The sequence below is a fragment of the Ictalurus punctatus genome, chromosome 7 (genome assembly GCF_001660625.3).
Source record: "Ictalurus punctatus breed USDA103 chromosome 7, Coco_2.0, whole genome shotgun sequence".
Taxonomy (NCBI): Eukaryota; Metazoa; Chordata; class Actinopteri; order Siluriformes; family Ictaluridae; genus Ictalurus; species Ictalurus punctatus.
Window position 1 is genome coordinate 31,769,781 of NC_030422.2, and position 20,372 is coordinate 31,790,152.

Here is a 20,372-nt window from a genome sequence, read left to right on the forward strand (position 1 = left end):
GGGAGATTCCCACCAGCAGTAGCACCCCGAGGCCAGGGCCACGGCCGATGGTGCACAAGCAAAGAGACAAGAAACTGGAGGAAATACAGGAGCGGGAGGAGCATAATACCAGTGATAATCAAGAAGGTCGTAGGAGTGAGAGAGGGCACGAGGTTGAAAATGGAGCTCAAGGGGCTCCACATACCAGAGGAGGAGAAAAAGGGGAGCCGAGAGACAAGGTGGTCCATATAGAGAGGGATGGGGTGCTCTCCCCATATGAGGAGGATAAGGAATTGGAGGATGGGATATCATACGGCGTGGGTAAAATGGATGAATTGAAAAAGCTCGCCGGTCTAGCGTTCCAAATGGCGACTGCTGTGAAAAATAAGTATGCGCACAAGCCCCGTTTGGGAGAATCAAAATCACAGAGGTCGAGAAGAGCACTGAACCAGTCAGCAGGAAAACATGTGATGAGCCTGAGTACGGCCTCAAAGGTCCTAATATACCACCAGCAGAAGAAGAAGCAAGTGAGTTCAGACATGGATCTGGACAAACAAGAGGGGACTGAGAGCGAGGGGACTGAAACAGACAACGAAGGAAAAGTTGAACAAGACGTCAGTGAGGAGGAGGAGGACTTGGAGCTTAGAGGAGCTAGATCACTACGGAGTAGGGCAAGCCTGAAGCCCCGGTGAGATTCGAACCTGGTATCACAGCGTACTTAGCGCATGCCCGCTCCCAGTCGGAGCCCAGCCTTAATCAGGTTGGGTGGTCACCCCCAGGTCAGATGATGCCCCTCATGGTTAAAGGAAAAGCCCTACAGTATGCACCCTGGAGTTTCATGGACCTAACGGGCCTGATCCAACGACTACCCAACATGTCTGAAGGGGGGCAGAAATAGATTACACAGTTTGAGGAAAAAACATCAGGACAGCACCTGGCGATTGGCGATATCAAAGTCATTCTCTGCCAAACCGTGGGCAAGGGACGAGCTGAAGAACTTTTCGATGGGGCAGAACACAGGGATTTGATAGACGACCCCAAGGCTGACGCCATCCTGTTTGGCCTGTACCGACAAGAAATATGGGACACTGTGAGGAGTATGTTTCCAGCTAAGATGGACTCTGGGAAGCTCGAAAATATAAAACTGAAAGATGAAGAAAATGTGATAACCTTCATACAAGAGTTTCAAGATAAATGGAGGGATGAAACGGGTACCAAATGGGACGATTCAGTGGCAAGTGTGGGACTGTTCAAACTGCTGTTGAAGAAGGCTCTCCCTGGGGAGGTACAGCAGAAGTTAGAGGAAGTGGTGGGGCTCAACGCAATGGAGTGGGCTTCATTTCTGGCACATGTGACCCATCACGTGGAGCAACACAGAAAGCTGAAAAAAGAAGCTAAAGATGCCACTGAAACCCTAATGAGCCAACTCTGTAAGGCACAGCTTGGTGAACTGACCAGGACTAAACAGGAAGAGAAGGAACGGAGGAAGGAACACATTAAACAAGCGTCAGTAATGGTGCCCCATCCACAAGCGGCAGCCCCAGCACAGGCTGACCCTTTGCTGCTGGCCAGTGGATACCAGGCCCATCCACAACAGCAAGTCCCACACATAACTACTATGTTGCACCCCGCCCAGATGGATTACATATATCATATGAGGGCCCCCATGCACCCGGGGACGCCACCTGCCTGGGGGAGGGGACGAGGATATGGACGGGGTCGAGTTTTGCCAAGACCAAATATGGCAACTGAAGGGTGTTGGGGATGCGGCGATCCTAGCCACTTCAGGAGAAATTGTCCACGTGTCCCACGACCAACTTGGGGAGACCTCGTGGATAGGGCTGAAAGAAGGTCAGGTGCTTGGACTGAGAGCGCCGGAGAGCTATGGAATGCCACCTCGGTGTCAACAGCTACCCCCAGTACCCCCAGGTGGCCCCATGTATGGCCCCTATGGGGAGTTGGGACCCAGCCAGAGTTGAGGAGGCCTAGAGAAGCCTGAGGGGGAGCTCATGCAGTCCGTCACCACACTGCACCCAGAACAAGAGCCAACTGTTACAGTGACGATCGGAAACACCTTGCAAGCGTCTTTCATGATCGACACTGGAGCTACATATTCAAGCATAGGGAAAGAAGGTTCACAGCTCCCCCTCACCTGTAAGGCAATTCAAACTATGGGCTTCTCAGGAAAAATACAGACCTTACGATTCACCGAGCCTCAAGAACTAACTCTGGATGGCGTGACAATACAAGCACCCCGTTATATTCGCCAGGAGCGCCTGTTAACCTACTGGGAGGTGATGCCCTGTGTAAGTTGGGAGCTCAGATACAGTGTGAGGCGACTGGGATTTGGGTGACATTCCCCAAATCAATATCCACACAATACCTACTGTTGCACGAGCCACCTAGCACCGCCCATAATGTGAGGATGGTATACTGGTTAGAGATGTCCGATCCATCCAACTCGGAACTCTGGCACAGATACGCAGAATGGAAACCATGGTTACAGTACATGCGGCCCGATTGCACAGAGGTGGAGGCCCCTTTATATTGCACTATTAAATATGATGACGGTGGACGAGACCAGGAATATGCTCAGCTTTGGGAAGACATGGAACAGGGACAAGTAATGGACATTAAAACCATGGAAATAATAAGCGGCCTACAAGGAGTGGCGGCTATGATCAAGCTCCCAGAGAGAATCACTAACTGCTATCAGCTGGAAGGGACAGCGCCCCATGTCACACTCATGGTCACCAAAGGCCTTGAACCGGAAGATGTAGGGTCAATGATAGGGCAGGCGAAAGAAGTAAAAGAGTGGAAGCCAACTACCAATCTGTCTCTGCACAAGTCGCCTGATGGAAAGTTTGTGCGAATCTCAATAACAGCAGTTGACACCGCCGTGGCCACTAGTGTCTGCATATGCACGAGCACGGACCAAAGTGGTTTGCAAATGGCAGTTAAGGCAGCAAAAGATCAGGACAATGAGGAAATACTGAAAACTGTTCCAGAACAGCTATGGACAAAACATCCGACCGACGTAGGGTTTGTTAAATCCGCTGACCTAGCTCAGATTAAGGTAAAAGAAAATGCAAGGTTGCCCTACCAGAAACAGTATCCGTTGTCAGCGCAAGCTAGAGAAGGCATACGGCCCGCAATACACGGATTGGTAAAGGCCGGAGTGCTAATCTCCACGCGAAGTCAGTGCAATACCCCCATTTTTCCAGTTAGAAAACCTGACTCAGAGAAGTGGAGGCTAGTACATGATTTGCGTGCTATTACCCAAATCGTGATACCTGAAACACCAGTAGTGCCAGACCCACACACCCTATTGTCGAACATTCCAGAAGGGACCATGTGGTATACTGTCATAGACTTATGCTCAGCATTTTTTAGTGTGCCACTGCACCCAGACTCGCAGCATTTGTTTGCTTTCACGTATGAAGGGCAGCAGTACACATACACTAGACTTCCGCAGGGATACTGTGAAAGCCCATCCATATTTAATCAGGTACTGGCTCAAGACCTCTCAGCCCTGGAGAGCTGTAGCACCATCTTGCAATATGTCGACGACCTTTTGATTTGTAGTGCGTCCAAAGAACAATGCCAGCACGACTCCCTAAAGGTTCTAAGAATCTTGGCCGAAAATGGCCACAAATTAAGTAAAGAAAAGTTGCAATTTTGTAGACAAAAAGTGGAATACCAAGGTCATGTGTTAGAGGGAGAAAGCCGTACTATAGCGCCAAAGCATGTAGAGGCCATACTCAAGGCCCCACAGCCAACCTCCGTGCGACAGATGTTGGCGTTTCCAGGAATGGCGGGGTTCAGTCGCCCATGGATATGTGAGTTCGCGCTAAGGGTTCAACCATTACGGGATATGATTAAGGCAGCAGACCAATCACAGCCAAATGCCCCCCTCGTCTGGACTCCTGAAGCTCTAGCCGCACTCACAGATATTAAAATGGCCTTAATGACCGCTCCTGCATTGGCTAACCCAGACTATAGCAAACCATTTCACCTCTATGTATCCGAAAGAAAGGGGTACGCATCGGCCGTCCTAACTCAGCAGCAACAAGGGATGGGAAAACAGGCCATCACCTATTACAGCACGGCTCTCGATAACATGGAAAAAGGGATGCCACCCTGTTATCGGTCTTATCGCAGGTAGACAATGTGGCCCACTTAGTGGAGCTGCAGAAGCAGGTGTGGCTGAAGTATCGTCGTGGATAAAACGGGGGGAGAAAAAAGAGGCGGGTACTGGATTGTGGCACAGCATAGAAGGATTGTGTATAGCCCCAGCCTGTTACCTCCCGCTCTTGATCAAAGAAGCCCATGGCTTGGATCACGCCCATAGGACCGAACTATCCGAAAAATCCATCAGGAATGGTGGTCCCCATTTCTGGCCAGTATGGTGGACTATGCATTGAAAAGATGTGAGGTGTGTATCAAGAACAATGTGCGAAAGAACTTTACTGCCCCTTTAGGACATATTCCAAGGCAAACAAACGTATAATCAAGGTAGTTAGATTCGAAATATTATATATATATATATATATATATATATATATATATATATATATATATAGTTGAAAGGAGAAGTAAGTTAAGGGTTAAGAGTTATGGCTAGGCACATCTACATATGTCTGGCGCAAAGTGGACGTAGGGGGGTCCTAAGGCCCATTCTCCAGCTGCCAATCTACTATGAGACCCCGGGGTGCACAACGCTAGCACGTCTCCCGCCAGGTCTACAAAACCTCCTCAGCTCCTATTCGGATCAGTGTTGTGTAGAAGTGGTTACTGTAAGGGACCCATTTGATTACGGGGACGGGCGCAGGGATTATGGCTTCGTTAGAGTAATCCTGCGACAGCTAGCGGGGGACGGCCATGGGGTGCGGCAGAACCAGTTTTTCCACAGATACCAGCTTAATTAGGGTATTGTATGAGGCTTTATAGCCTCAGAGGGGGGAAATGTTGTGGATAAAAATGACATGAAATAAACATGAGGGAGACCTAGTATCCAGTAAAGGGGAGAAGAAGAAAAGACGGGCACCAGGACACACAGAAGCGGTGTGAGGTGGATATTGACTGATATTGAATATTGAATTGGATTCACACTTTAAAGATCTTAGATCTTTAAGAGTAATACACTATGGTTTATTAGTAAAAAAAAGTCAAAAACAAGTATACGAGCTGAGGAGTGCTAAAACACACACACACACACACACACACACACTCATACAGTCAAGGGCAGCCATGTAGACATAACACACGCACACACTCTCTCTCTCTCTCTGTCTCTGTCTCTCTCTCTCTCACACACATACTACTATAACTTTATAAGAATAATAAAAAGGAATATTAAGATATTATAAGGGTATTATACCTTATATTATAAGATATTATAATTATTATCTTATAATAATATATATATATATATATATATATATCTTTATAAAAAACAGAATAATAGGATATGTAGGACAGTAGAAGGGTAATATAATGATATTATGAAGTAGGAAGTACAGTAAACCGTTTTTCAAGCAGTATAACTATATATAAAATAGAGATATAGAGCAAATACGAAAATAAATTATAAACTAGAAATGCAGGCTCGCAAGGAAGGCCTTAATTTTAAGAGAGAACCATGAGGAGCCATTTATAAGGTAAACCGCGAGATAATAGTAAGACCGAGGTCACTCTAGATTGCTTTGTCTCTCCACTTTTGATTTTACGGGTTATTCAAATCCCTTGGTTTTGATTCTCTGGGTTATTAAAATCCCTTGGTTTTGATTTTCTGGGTTATTAGAAATCCCTTGGTTTTGATTCTATGTGTAAGTGGAATGGCCCTTTTCTGGAACATAAGAGTAAGGTAGATGAGCTCTTTTTTGACCCTATTGGTAGTGATATCATAGTCTTCTTGAAACATATGGGTTATTTACTGTGTAAGTACAGTATAAATACTGGAGCTTAAGCTCAGGGTATCAGATCACTTCTGAGAATTCTCATCGGTGTGGATCTCGTGTGGTGGAACGGAACCAATAAAGCAGGACCCCTGCTTCTTCTCACTCACGGCTGGTGTCTTTTTTTCTATCTCCAACTGGGCTCAGAGGTAGATGTGAGTATTGGCTTCTATGTTGAATTTTAAGTGTTTTTGGGTAATAGGCTAAATTTGAGCCAGCAGTAGTTCAGGTGTTCAGTTACACACATGCAACCATGTTAGAATTATTTACAAGATATTTCCATATATAGTATTTGTCACTACTTATTATTCTATTTAATATAGTATGTTGTATTTAGACTGTAAGGAAGTGAAGATAAATTCTTACATTTCTCACACATTGGAGTTTCTGGTTTCAGACGTACTGTATTCTGTGTGTTTTTCCTTCTTTTAACAAAGTTTAAGTAAGTAATAAAACACTCAGTCTCACACTGTTATAGAAAAATACTGAGCGATGTGGAGGTGTTATGAAGCCGAGTTACTGTTTCCACCCTGAAGTACAGATTATTTTATTGTCCTCATGTTTTATTCCTTTTAAATCACAGCAATTTGCCAATGATTACAAATTAGTTCCTGTTCTCACTTACGTTATAGTAGCTATAGCTATAAACAGTTCCCTCACCAGCCTGTCTTTTTTCTCCCACTATTTTAGATAATATAGAAAAAATGCAGCTTGTCATGTTACAGGGAAACTACAAATCATAAACTCCTCTGTCCTGAAGACTTTCCCATGTTGGAAATCTTAAAGTTATAGCTTTACTTCTTTATTTTTCTTAGTTTTGTGCACTGGATCTCACCACCACAAATGACAAATACTTTTAAAACATTTGCATTACGAGATCATTTGAACATTCTAGAATAACAAGGAATTAAACAATCATGACATACCTCCCACTGTAATCTTGACAGGATCACTGAGCTCTGTGCAGTAGTAGTGGTAGTAGTATCTACTGCATGCGCGGCACTTGTACTCTGTTTCTCCTGCATTATCGACTGTCATTTTAAGTGTGTTTGCTTCTTCACTGTTCAGAGGCTGTAACTGCTGATTATTTTTATGCCATTGAATCTCCCATCCAGTTGAATGATGCGGCTCACAGGTCAGAGTGATGGTGTCTCCAGTGTAGACGGAGCTCTGAGGATTCACTCTCACAGTCGGTGTGGGTTTTTCTGTTGGTATGAAATGATGAAGGTGTCTGAACTGCTTTTCTCTTTATAACATAAGCAGTAGATTCACTGTGCTTTAACATATGCTTTGTGTCTAAAACAAACATTTCGATTTAACATTTGATGGAAGATGTTCCAACTGTAATAGCCAGCTCTGTGGAGATACACTCAGTACTGCCCTTGCTCTCTCTGTTACACAGGAAATACAAAACTTTCTTTTCCATAGATTTATTTAATACACTGTAAGAACTTCATGAATGTCTAATTTCACATTTTCACATGTCCCCATAAATCCCTCACACATACACTCAGTATAATTATAATTAACTATAATTTCTTACAGAAACACTTTATTTTACAGCCCTGTTTAACTACAAAAGACCAACTAAGGAGTGAGTAATAGTTACAAACACTAACTATTGATAAAATATGAATAATGTGTAGTTAGATGCGTGTTACTATATCTCTAAATTACATAGTCATGTTTACTATTTATAAATACACATTTTTCCCACAGAAACCCAGTCTTCATTAGTGAAACAGTTTCAGTATGACTCTCACACACAATTTGTTCACATTTTCAAAGATTAACTGAAATGGAAAATTATTTTCATGATTAAGATTACAGCATGGGGCAGAATTTGTGTATTATTTTATGTATTTAATTACTGTAAATTTGTGCTTAAACTGTAAGATTTTAAAATAGTTTGTGTAGTTCAGGTGTTTAATTACACACGTCACCATTTTATAATTATTTGCAAGATATTTCCATATATAGTATTCGTAACTACTTATTATTCTATTTAATTACAGTATGTTGAGTTTAGACTGTAAGGAAGTGAAGATTATTTCTTACATTTCTCACACACTGGAGATTTCTGGTTTCAGACCTACTGTGCACTAAAGCACTAAGTCCCATGAGGCTGTGGTTTGCAGTGATTTTAGGACAGCTAAAGGATAGTTTACACTGCACGACTTTCACAGTCAGCAGATCGCTGTGCTGTTCAGACTACACGACTTGTCATTGTGGTGTTCACACTACGTGATTGGTCGGGAACAGAGGGTCACACACTATAGGATCTGACAACGAATGTCACCTGAAGACTCTATCTGGTGTCCAAACTACGTTTTGTCATGAAAACACACGCGAGAAGGGACACGGATATATGACATGAAAACCACTCGTGAAACAGGAGTTGTTTATTTGAAGATGGACGTAGGACAGAAGCAGGAGTTGCGAGCTGTTTACGCAATGATTTGTTCTGAAGAAACCCCAAAAAGGATAAGACAAAGAAAGTGGGTGAAGAATGGATTAGCAATCGCGGGTTTCCCTTCCTCACTGTGACCTCACCCCATGCCTTGCTCTCTCATTGGCTGTAGGTCGTCACCACAATCACTGCCTGTGCCGACAGTTTTCACCCCACAGGATGTGGAGTCGCCCGACAGCTCCAGATATTCACCATGCCAAATATCTGTCTGGCGTCGGTGATGCATCGGCGAGCCCCTTTGATGTGTCGTAGGTCACACATTACAATCGACTGCCGATTTGTATCCGATCAAAAGGTTTTTCTCTGCACCATGCAAATCAGGATTTAGCTGTTCTAAAATCACTGTAAGCCATGGCCTCGTAGGACTTACTGCTTTTAGAAAATGGTTACTACATATACCTGACAAGGTTTCATAATCAAACAGCAACAAAAAATACAATAATTAACTGATATCAAATAATCTTTCTTCTGCCTAGAAATGTAGTTCTTCAGCACCATTTAGCAGAATGGTTGCCAAGCAACACACAACAGCAACACACTGTAGTTAAACCCTTTATACTCAGTTATACTCCAGTCCAGTGGAAGTGAAGAAGGAAGTAAAGATAATTTCTTACATTTCACACATTGGAGTTTCTGGTTTCAGACGTACTGTATTCTGTTTATTTTTCCTTCTTTTAACAAAGTTTAAGTAAGTAATAAAACGCTCAGTCTCACACTGTTATAGAAAAATACTGAGTGATGTGGAGGTGTTATGAAGCCGAGTTTCTGTTTCCACCCTGAAGTACAGATTATTTTCCTATAACAGCATGTCCTCATGTGTTTTATTCCTTTTAAACTACAGCAATTTGACAATGATTTTTAAAATTATTATTAATGACTGACACATTGTACTTTTCATACAATTCTAGTTACATTTATTGTTGTGGAATGTCTGTAAACAAGTTAGTTCCTGTTCTCACTTACATTATAGCAGCCATAAACAGTTGTTCCCACATCATCCCTCTCTTTTTTCTCTCACTAGTTTAATTAATAAAGAACAAACACACAGCTTGTCATGTTACAGGGGAAATGTAAAGATACAGCTTGACCTGTTTTTAATCTTTGTTAAATAACATATTTTTAATGTTTTGCATTTGCACCAGCCACAAATGACAAATACTGTTAAAACATATGTATTTCAAGATTATTTTGAACATTCTGGAATAACAAGGAATTACAATAATTAAGCAATATTTCTTTCTCATCCCTTCTAACAGACCTGTGGTGAAAAAGGGAAACATCATGACATACCTCTCACTGTAATCCTGACAGGAACACTGAACTCTGTGCAGTAGTAGAGGTTCCTTCCTGTGTCATAGTAGGACTCTGTGTAGTAGTAGAAGTAGTTTCTACTGCATGCGCGACACTGGTACACTGTTTTTCCATCATTATTGTCTGTCACTTTGAGTGTGTATGTGTGTTCAGTGCTGAAAATCTGTAACTGCTGATAATTTTTATACCACTGAATCTTCCATCCAGTCGACTGCAGCTCACAGGTCAGAGTGATGGTGTCTCCAGTGTAGACGGAGCTCTGAGGATTCACTCACGGTCGGTTTGGGTTTTTCTGTTGGTATGAAATGATGAAGGAGTCAGAACTGCTTTTCTCTTTACAACATAAGCAGTAGATTCACTGTGCTTTAACATATGCTTTGTGTCTAAAACAAACATTTAGATTTAACATTTGATACAAGACGTTTTTGTACGTGTTCTTACCCGGCTGGTATTCAGTATATTTTCCATTTAACAAAAATCATGATTAGATTGAAGTGTTAAACACTGTATTTTCTGATTTTGGATTGAAATTTGATGGATCCTGCACAAATCCTGCAGCACCATCTTAAAAATTGGTAACTTCCTACAGTAAGGTCATGACAGAGGACTTTTTCCCCAAAAAATATGTACAGGCCTTCTGTATCTAAACATAATGATCTAGCTGAGAAACATTAATGATCATTTTCAATTCAGTCCTAAACCGCCGAGCCAAGACATACCCAAAGTAAAATTAAAGCAGTTCTTGAACCATTTGGAGTACATGATCGCCTGACCTGTGCCTGTGATTATATTTACAGATATCCCCTGTATCACAGAACACAAGAACTAGAACATTACAGTCAAAAGCAGCACAGTGTGGAGTTCTTTTCCTGCTGCGGAGGCTAGTAGCTAATTCTTTTAAGTGCTCAAGTGCAACCATTTCACATCATCGACTCAGAGTGCAGTGCGCATGTCTCGTAATGGCGGCCTCCATAGATTAAAATATGTATTAAATATTAAGGATTTTTAAAGTAATGAACATATTTCATGTGCTTCTAATGATGTATTTTAGTAGGAGAGGGAAATTACTGCGTGTTAAGGCCTACAAGTCTTCATAGTCAGGATTCCTTTTAACAAACACAGCAGTAAATACAGTCACTATGTCAAAAGACATTTAAAACCTCTCTAGATAAGTGTGCTTTTTAAAGATTTTTATTAAACATTTTGGAGAGTGTGATGAGGAGGAGGGAGGGGCCAGGCTGCAAGGACGCACGCCTTGCACTGAGTTGTCTAATCAGTGGGAAAGAGTGATAAAGGAGCAGCTGGAAGCACCAGAGAGGGAGAGAGACACACGTGCACATTGTGTTTGAGTTCAGTTTTTTGTGTTTTATGTTATGTTTGAGTTTTGTTTATTATTAAACTTCATGTTTACGTTCAGCCGGTTCCCGCCTCCTCCTCGCCCGTCTGTGAAGTTTGTTACAGACAGTTACATAGAAACAGACAGAAGTCTAATCAGTTCAGTTTGTAATCAGATAGTGTCTGTCAGAATGTCTGTGATGCTCCTGCTCCATCACATCATCATTAAAACAGAGAGGAGTGCTCACACATTTTGTACAGACAACAGCAGATAAAGTTATAAAATATTTAAATGCCTCAATACAAAGACATTAATAACTAGAACCATAGTGAAGAGAACAGAAGTGAATCAGGGATTATTTCCCCAGCGGTGTTAGTGTCAAGTTAAGAGAAGATCATGAGGCTGGTATTTAAATGCTGTGAGTGACTTCTACCTCATGTGATGAGACACAGACTGATGTGGACGATGCTGATCATCAAACTCTCTCAAAATTACAGAATTCTCAGATAAAACCTTATAAATCCAATGCTTCAAATGATCAGATAATAAATCAGATAATGACAGAGGCAACACAAGGTGAGATTTACTGCCTTCTTCCTTAATGTTCGCTGTGTATTATTAATCAGACTGACTCACCACAATTATACTGCAAACTTAATATAAAGACCTGCACAAGACATGATGATGGTTCCTGTGAAAGAGATCTGTGTGTACTAGACAGGGAAGTGAAAGTCAACATTAAACAAGCAGGGTCTCAGTTACTGACAGATCAAAATCCAAACCCGAAAAAATAATGTTACTATATTAAATAAGAAATAAAAAAACACCCACAGACTCACCTGATACAGTCAGTGTAACAGCATCACTGATCTCTGAGCTCTGAGAGTCACTGCTCTGTCCTCTGCAGGTGAAGTCACCATGGTGACCGTATTCAGCAGAAACGGTTCTGATCTCCTGCACTGTGCGGTCTGTGAGTCTGTTATTTTTATACCAGCTGTATGTCCACTGAGTGTTTCCTCCTCCCTGTACTTCACATCTGAGAGTAACTGTCTCTCCAATGAACACATGTGTATCAGGCGTTATGGACACCACAGCTTTAGGCCTCCCTATAAAACATTCTGTTGTTAATAAACCTTTCATAAACTAATCCCACGTGTACATATCATTTTTTAGACATAGTATGAGCACATGTTTATTATTACTTGTTGATACTGATATGTGTAACCTACTTACTATTAAGAAATCAGGGGCATCATGGGACATTTTATTTAGCATTATTTATGTCAGTTGTTATCATGTGCTGCTGTCCTTAAACTTGTTCTGTTTTATATTGAGTATGATAAGGCAGTTAATCAGTGTAAAACTATTCAGGGGCGTCTCTAGACCCTTTTTACTAATGTTACTGGCACGAGTAACATTTTGCTGATAAATCATCGTCTGATGAGGTAGATTACAGTAGATATGTGTGAAAATAGGCTATCCTATTTATCGAACATAATCATGTACATCATTTAAACGATTTAAAACACTGCTTCTCCACAGGGGAGAGATCGGAAGGGGGTGCAAATTGTTTTCAAGAAAAAAAAAATCATCATTTAGGTACTCTGTGTATTTTACTGCTTTTCAAATAGAATGTGCATAAATCAACACATTTGATTGTGACAATCAATTGTGCAGAAAGTTCTCAGCCCCAAAACAAATAAATTATACACACAGTATAAAGGATAAACTATATATAAATCACCTTGAGCATGGGCCACTGGTATAAGTGAAATCAGCACTAAAAAGGGAACAGAAACAGAACATGATGCAAAAATGGAAAATATTCAATGTATTAATGAAAACAGCACATTTTAGACACCGAACCCACAAGATTAAATCTTATTCAGGAAATCTAAACTACCATCTGTAAGAAATACATTCTAAGCGCTCTTAATAATAAATAAACAAAAACTACAATAACTTAACGGTCACTATTCTGCTCATTAAAGTGTTTTTCTTCTTTATTTAACTTTATTGAAGTGTGAAAAACTTTGGGACACAAAACCAACAGACCGCACACTGTAACATTCTGCACATGTACTAATCACACAATAAACTCATCACTCAGGACATTCAGACTGCAGATGAACAACTTTATACCCCACCACTCACTCTAATGAAGACACAAAGAGAACATTTACTCACAGAGCATCACAGCGAGTGGACTGAACTCCATCCTGTCTCTCTAACGACTGACTGACTGACAGAGCAGTGGTGTGTGTTAAAGCCACTTCCTGTGTTCTTACAGAGAGAGAGAGAGAGAGAGAGAGAGAGAGAGAGAGAGAGAGAGAGAGAGAGAGAGAGAGAGAGAGAGAGAGAGAGAGAGAGAGAGAGAGAGAGAATGTGTGCATGTTTCACTTCTACATTTTAGTTGATACAGATGTTGTAGCTCCTGTTCCCTTTTTTTTCATATTAAGACTGTTTTAAGTTTTGCACTATAAAACCTATAATGTTTCACTGTCCTAGTATTAAAATCACTTGTATTAAAGAATAAACACTGCTGTAAATAGCCAAAATATTTAAATGTGCATTAGGGTCTCACTGTCCACTTTATTAGGAACACCTGTACACCTGCTCATTCACCTGCACTTTTCCAGTCAGCCAATGATGTGACAGCAGCATAATTCATTAACTCATGCAGAAACTTTTATGAAATCTCCTGGGATTTTCACACACACACACACACACACACACACACACACACACACACACACACACACATACTGGATTAAACAAACAAATACAAAGAAATGCCTTGATGATGAGAGAGGTCACAGGTGAATGGCCTGGTTCGAGCTGGAGTTATATTTGCCACCATATCAACTGCGAAAAGTTACTTATTTGTTTCACACATCCACTTTCACACCTCCTCCACTTCTTCACAGCTGAATTTGCAGCACTACATTAAAATAGAAAATAAACCACATCCGTGAACTGGTCTCTGCTCTCAGGCCTCTAACACTGTCACTGCTCTGTGTGAGTACAGGACTAATGAGAAGTGTTTGTTTCTGCACATCTTTGCACTTATTATGAACACAGAGGGGTAAATAATGATTTTTTTTTTTGGGGGGGGGGGGGGGGGCTGGGGGGGTTGAATGAATGGCCAGACCCCTTACAAAAACCCAACAGGGTTTGCTGGTATCCTGCAGGAATAATAAAATCCTGCATAACACATTGACAAACTGTGCAGGATAATCCTAAAAGTTTTAGAATGGAGCCTTCAGCAGAAATATGCAGAAATGTCCAGCACACTTGCTGTACAAGAGAAAAATCCTGCTGGATTTTATCATTACTGCTGGACTGCTACAGACTTAAACTATCCTGCAGGACCTCTTATTTCATGTAAATTAAAAAAAAAAAAAATCTGCAGGTTATGTAGTCTAAATCCATCCATCCCTTTTCTGTAACAGTTATACTACACAGGGTTTCAGGGAGCCTGTAGCTCCAGAGGAACAAGGCAGGTGACACCCTGGATGTGGTGCCAACCCATCGCAGGGCAAAATCATACTATTGGCAATTTGGAAATGCCAATCAGAGTAAAACACATGTCTTTGGATTTGTGGAGGAAACCAGAGAACCTGGTGGAAATTGAGCCCCAAACCTATAGATGTGAGGCAAACAAGCTGACCACTAAGTCATCAAGGCCACTTATGTAGTCTACAACGTTATCTGTTTTGAGAGGGGAAAACACGCTGCTTAAACAGTTTCTGAAGTCTTTTAGTAGATATGTAGCTGTTAGATTTCACGTATCTCAGGAATCTCATATTATGCCTGTCAGATCGTCCGTCATGCCTTCCAGCCTGTTTTACCATTAACTTCTATTAACTTTTAGAAAGTGTGGTTTACCGTGGAGCATTCAGGCCTGGGGGGTCTAAAATGAACACACACTGACTTCTTGCATGCTCATAAAGACATCCCACTTCATTCATGCAAACCAAAAGTATTTATACACTGATAACAGCAGTGCGTGGACGGTTTCTACTGGTCCAGGTGTCAGACAGATTGAAACAAAACACACAGCACATGGTCATAATGCAAAATAAGTCCTGTGTCATATTGACACGGAAATACATAATGATATAATCAAGGATAGCAGTTGATCAGCTTATTTAAAGAGGTAATTAAATGAATACAAGGTAATTAAATGATTACATTCATCATAGGTATTTGATAGCAGTTCATAATATAAAAGAGTACATGATAGAAGAGATTTCCTTTCAGTAGCCATGCTCATTTTAGGATAATAAGACATGTTTTAGTCATGAACGACTCAGTGTTTTATCGAATTGGTTGTGTAAATGATTCAGTGATCATTTACCTTCAATCGCTGAGTTACTGTTTTCCAACGAATACATTTTCAAGGACTCCCTGCCTAAATATCACAAATTCATTAATCATTTTCAGCAGCATTAACACTAAATAGTTATGAACACTAACTTACCTGTTTAGGGAACCTAGCCAGCGGTGGGCAGAGCACAGTGTCAAGTGTCAAACATGTAGAGTTTATTTTAAGTCCGTGAGGGTGTGTGTGTAAAGGTGATGGGGTCGCAGGACAATGTCTATCAGATGCTGGAATGTTGCGGGTCTTGAACTTGTGATGGACCAGCTGCTTCGTCCCTGGGGAGGTAGAAAAGAAATCGGTGAACTGGCCCACCAACTCCGTTAGCTCCTGTCTTTGTGTGGTGGTGAGGTCTTCCCCCTGCTGGACCAAGACACCCTCGTTGTGATCTGTGTCTGAGCAGCGAACGCAGACAATATGGGGGCCGGCTCCACCCACTTCTTCAACAGGTGATATGTTTTTGTCTCTGCTCACCTACCGGGCTGCTGCAGGTGATAGTTCACGGTGCCCTTCCTCTTGAGGACTGTAAATGTGCCTTGGTAGGAACTTACAGGTGCTATTTGGCACTAGCAGGAGTACCCGATCGCCAGGCTGGAACTCCTCTGGTTGTGCTGTGCGGTTGTACACTCTTTTCTGTTCCTCCTGGGCAGCTCTCATATGTTCCTGGACGATCGGGGCCACTCGATCAATCTTCTCCTGCATCTCTTGTACGAAGTTGATCACTGAGCAGAATGGGGAGGGCTGTTCTTCCCACGCTTCCCGTGCCACGTCCAATAGTCCTCGAGGTCTCCATCCGAAGAGGATGTCGAAGGGTGTGAAGCCCATGGATGCTTGGGGGCATTCCCGGACGGAGAAGAGGACGTAAGGCAGGAGAAGGTCCCAGTTCCTCCCTTTATCATCTACCACCTGGCGCAGCATCTACTTCATGGTTTGGTTAAACCTTTCGACGAACCCATCAGTTTGTGGGTCGTAGACGTACACCTTCAGGTTTTTTGCCTGCAACAGCCGACCCAGATCAGACTTTAGTTTCCACATAAAAGGCATACCTTGGTCTGTCAGTATGTCCTTTGGGATCCCCAAATGGCTGAACAGGAGCACCAGTTCTCTAGCGATGTTGTGAGAGGTGGTTTTGTGTAGTGACACCACCGGGTGGCATAGACCACAATGACCAGTATGTATTCATGACTACGGATGGATTTTGGGAGAAAGTAGAGTTCTCAGGAATCGATCCATGGCCACTTTCTCTGCAACCTCGGCGCCTCGGTCTGGTTGGAGCCACTTCTTGGTGATGAACAGGCGGGTGTCTATCTGTCCATGTGGCTTGACTCCAGGCCTGTAGCTCCATCGATGGAACTCTGCCGCTGCCTGGTGGTGGGTTTGCCACACCATGCTAGGATGTCCCTCTTCACTTCTCTGTAGTCCGCTGTGTCCTCCGGAGAGAGGGCGTGCATGCTTCTCTGGAGAGCAGCAGGCCGAGGATGCGTGGCCATTCTTCTCGGTGGGTGACCCATTCGAAGGCCTCTAGATAGGCCTCGATGTCGCCTTCTGGGATCAGGTGTGGAAGAAGGCGCCGGGCTTCTTGGCCAGGGTCAGGGAGTGGTGTGGAGGCCGCAGGGGTCATTGTTTTCTGGGCCAGAATCTCACGGGTTGTGATCTGCAGGCTTTGGGTGAGCTGCTGCTTCACAGCCTGCTGCTGGGGATTAGTCCCCATGAGGTGCTGTAGCAAGGGATCCATTTTTTTTCCCCGAAGTGGGTTGTTATTTTTTTCTTTTATGTGGGTGGGTCTGTGCTCAAGCTCGCATCCTCCACCATTGTAGGGAACCTAGCCAGCGGTGGGCAGAGCATAGACACACAGGAGGCCGTTTAAGAGTCAAACATGGAGAGTTTATTTAAAGTCCGAGAGAGTGTGGGTGCAAAGGTGATGCCGTGGGGTGAAGCGGTCAGGCTGCCGGGGCCATGCTGGGGTTTTACCAAGCGGCTGGGATCCCGTTCTGCAGTCAGGAAATGCCGCATGTGCAGCCAAGGGACAAAGTTTTCTGTCGTGTTGGAATCCTCTGCAGGAAACACACAAAAAATTAGCATGCATACCTTGGGAGCCCTCTCTCCCTTTGCTAGGATGGCCATTTTATATTCTCCCGTCGGCTGCTAGATAACGGAGAGCAGCCACGCTGATCATCAGCCGCCAGCCGTGTGTGTGTGTGTGTGTCAGCGGCCCCGCCTCGCAGTTATGCGCTCTCCAGCTGTCCAAAACATTGGTGGTGCTGAAACGGAGCTGTCTCTTCAGCACCACAGCGGCAGTTGCGGGAGGAGCGCTCTTTCCCTTTTGTGCGCCAGCCTCCAGCCTGTCACCACACCTGCAGTCATTTAGTTTCCTCGTCTCAGGACTCAGACTCTGTGGTCACAATCAAAAGGTCAAAGCAGCGAACATTCACTTTGAGGCGAGTTAAGATTTGGATGATGACATCGGCACCGCAATTCGCAACTTTATTGGACGATAATTTAACACGTTTTCCTCACTCTTCTGTACTTTTTTTTCTTTTAAAAAAACACATTTATTGGATAATTTAACACAAGATGAAATAGTAATAACACAAAAATCTGTAGGATATTAACCAATCCTTTCTGAGAGTGCAGGACAAAATTGCTGGAGGGTATAATTCCTGCATATATTTTGTTTTCTTCATAGAATTCCTGGAAATGAGCTGAAAATCCTGTAGGATATCTGCATAATATTCCTGCAGGATTCCTGTAGATTTTTTTGTAAGGGACTAGTTGGATGGATAGCCACGTGGACAGATAGACACCCGCCTGTTCATCACCAAGAAGTGGCTCCAACCAGACCGAGGCACCGAGGTTGCAGTGAAAGTGGCCATGGATCGGTTCCTAGTAGGCTACAGGAAGTAACTAAGTATGTGGAGGCCAGTGATTGAAAAGTAAAACTAAAATGCCTTTGACTCCCTCTAGTGGTAACTGCAGTGTAATGTTAATCCTGACCTTATCTACACAGTAATAGATTTAAACAGAACTGATTAAAATACATCTTATCACCGTTCAGTCTGCTCATGTACACTGAGAACAGTCTGTACACACCTGTGTTTTCGTAAAAGTAGCAGTCGATCATTTTGTGTAAAAAGAAACACATTTTTATTAAAGGTGTGTACACTCTCACTGTGAGTAACATTTATTTAGAAGTGGTTCCACTCCCTATTTTCTCTCCTCTGATGGTACAGTCCTGTCCACCTGAAGCCAGGACCATGAAGGAGAAATGTGAGAGTTCCCTAAGAAATTTCCTTAAAAATCCCTGTAATATTTTATAAAACCTGAAATATATCAGGCGATTTGTTGTATAATAGATTTAAATATTTAGAGCACTGCAGTGTTTACTAATAGCGTCATTTGTTTACTTTTCTTGCCGTGCAGTCTAATGTAGTTATCTTCCACCTGCACTGTGAAGTTAATGGTTCAGTATTAGCTTGTGTTAGAGACTTTAGCAGTGTTGCTAATGCAGTGAATCATTAGTAAATAATAGTCATGGATCATCACATTCAACTTTTAATCTTTTAAAATGACATCTAACTTGGTAACCAGAGACTTTTCCCATTATAGAGTTCAAAATGCAGTGTGCTGTGTAGATGATATTTAACCAGGGGCGTAGGAGCGATGAAATGATAGGGAAGGGAGGGGAATGCTCCCCCCAAAATACTTTTTTTATTATTTTTGTTAATAAAAAAAAGCACTTAAATGCTCATTTCTAATGACTTTTCATGACTTTTTTATTCTAATGACCAATCGCATTGATTTACGACGTTACGACTCGATCGTGTATATCTTGTTTGGTGAGTTTCACTTTCACTGCTGTACAAACTCTGAGGATCGTGCTATTGGTTGTCAACCACATCAATCATCATCAGTCCTCGTTACGTCATCACGCGAAGAACCAATCCGAGCACGAGTACACCCTAAATAAACCCGGAAGCGGTGAAGAAAATAAAAGGTGAATACGGTGATAATTATCGCGCGTTTGTTTATCCAGTTAATGTTCGTTCTGTTAATAGACTTGCTCAGACTAGCAATTCGAGAATCATTCCTTAAGTGTGTTCAGAGTTAGAGCAACCTTTGTATGTCATGGGCTGAAATAGCTACGATATCCTACCTCAAATACAAAGTGGTGAATCTTTCATCTGTATGTTCATGTGCTCAAGAGAGTCTGAATGCTGTGTCGTAACCGCCTTCACCTCAGGACTCGAGTTTTTTTCCACTGATGGTCACGAAATATTCGCGTCATCTCCTAATGAATCCATTCCACTTTCATTGTGTAAGAGAAGACACCTCTCTGAAAATAGAGGTTTTGCTTGTTATCTTGCAGTGACAGACGCGTTGCTCTCGTCAAGCTTGACAACAGCTAAACAGTTCAGAGAGCCCTAGATACTGGAGTCTGACCCCTGCACTTATTATAGTAAAAGTTCTTTAAAAACAAATATATGTATAATAATGCACTTATTCTAGTAAAATTTCTTTTAAAAAAATGAAATATGTTTCTAAAAGTTGCAGAATGGATTAATTTGGAGACTGCCCAACTCAGAAATCCTCGGAGACAGGCAGGCAAAGAGAAATAAAATTTGAGATTAGGAAAAAGTGGGGGGACAAAACCTAGATTTTGAAGTGTGGTAGAGACATGTCCTCCCCATGTATAATGTCTCCTACACCCATGTATTTAACACAGTTTTATTAAACATCAAGTGATTTAATGAAATTAAAATGTGTCCTTTTGTGATTTGTGATGAAAATTAATGTATTCTTTATATTAAATGTTAATGCTAATTTTATTTACATTATTATTTCCAGGTAGGTACAATGACTTTCTGCACATGTCATCATATCCGGTAATGAACAGTAGTGTTCCTGTTGTCACTTTGAACATTGTTTAGGTACTGAAGT

The 20,372-nt window shown here is 42.2% G+C and overlaps 1 protein-coding gene across 1 annotated transcript in view; it reads right to left on the reverse strand.

The window, feature by feature from the left end:
• Window positions 1–16,352, reverse strand: part of LOC108266115 (uncharacterized) — a 47,068-nt gene extending 30,716 nt beyond the window's left edge. The window contains exons 1-4 of the mRNA XM_053681862.1: window positions 15,986–16,352; window positions 15,537–15,829; window positions 12,798–12,870; window positions 11,893–12,159 (exon numbers count right to left, since the gene is read on the reverse strand). Coding sequence (XP_053537837.1) covers window positions 11,893–12,159; window positions 12,798–12,870; window positions 15,537–15,829; window positions 15,986–16,352 — 1,000 coding nt within the window. The remainder of the gene's footprint in view (window positions 1–11,892; window positions 12,160–12,797; window positions 12,871–15,536; window positions 15,830–15,985) is intronic.
• Between the last annotated feature and the right edge of the window lie 4,020 nt (window positions 16,353–20,372).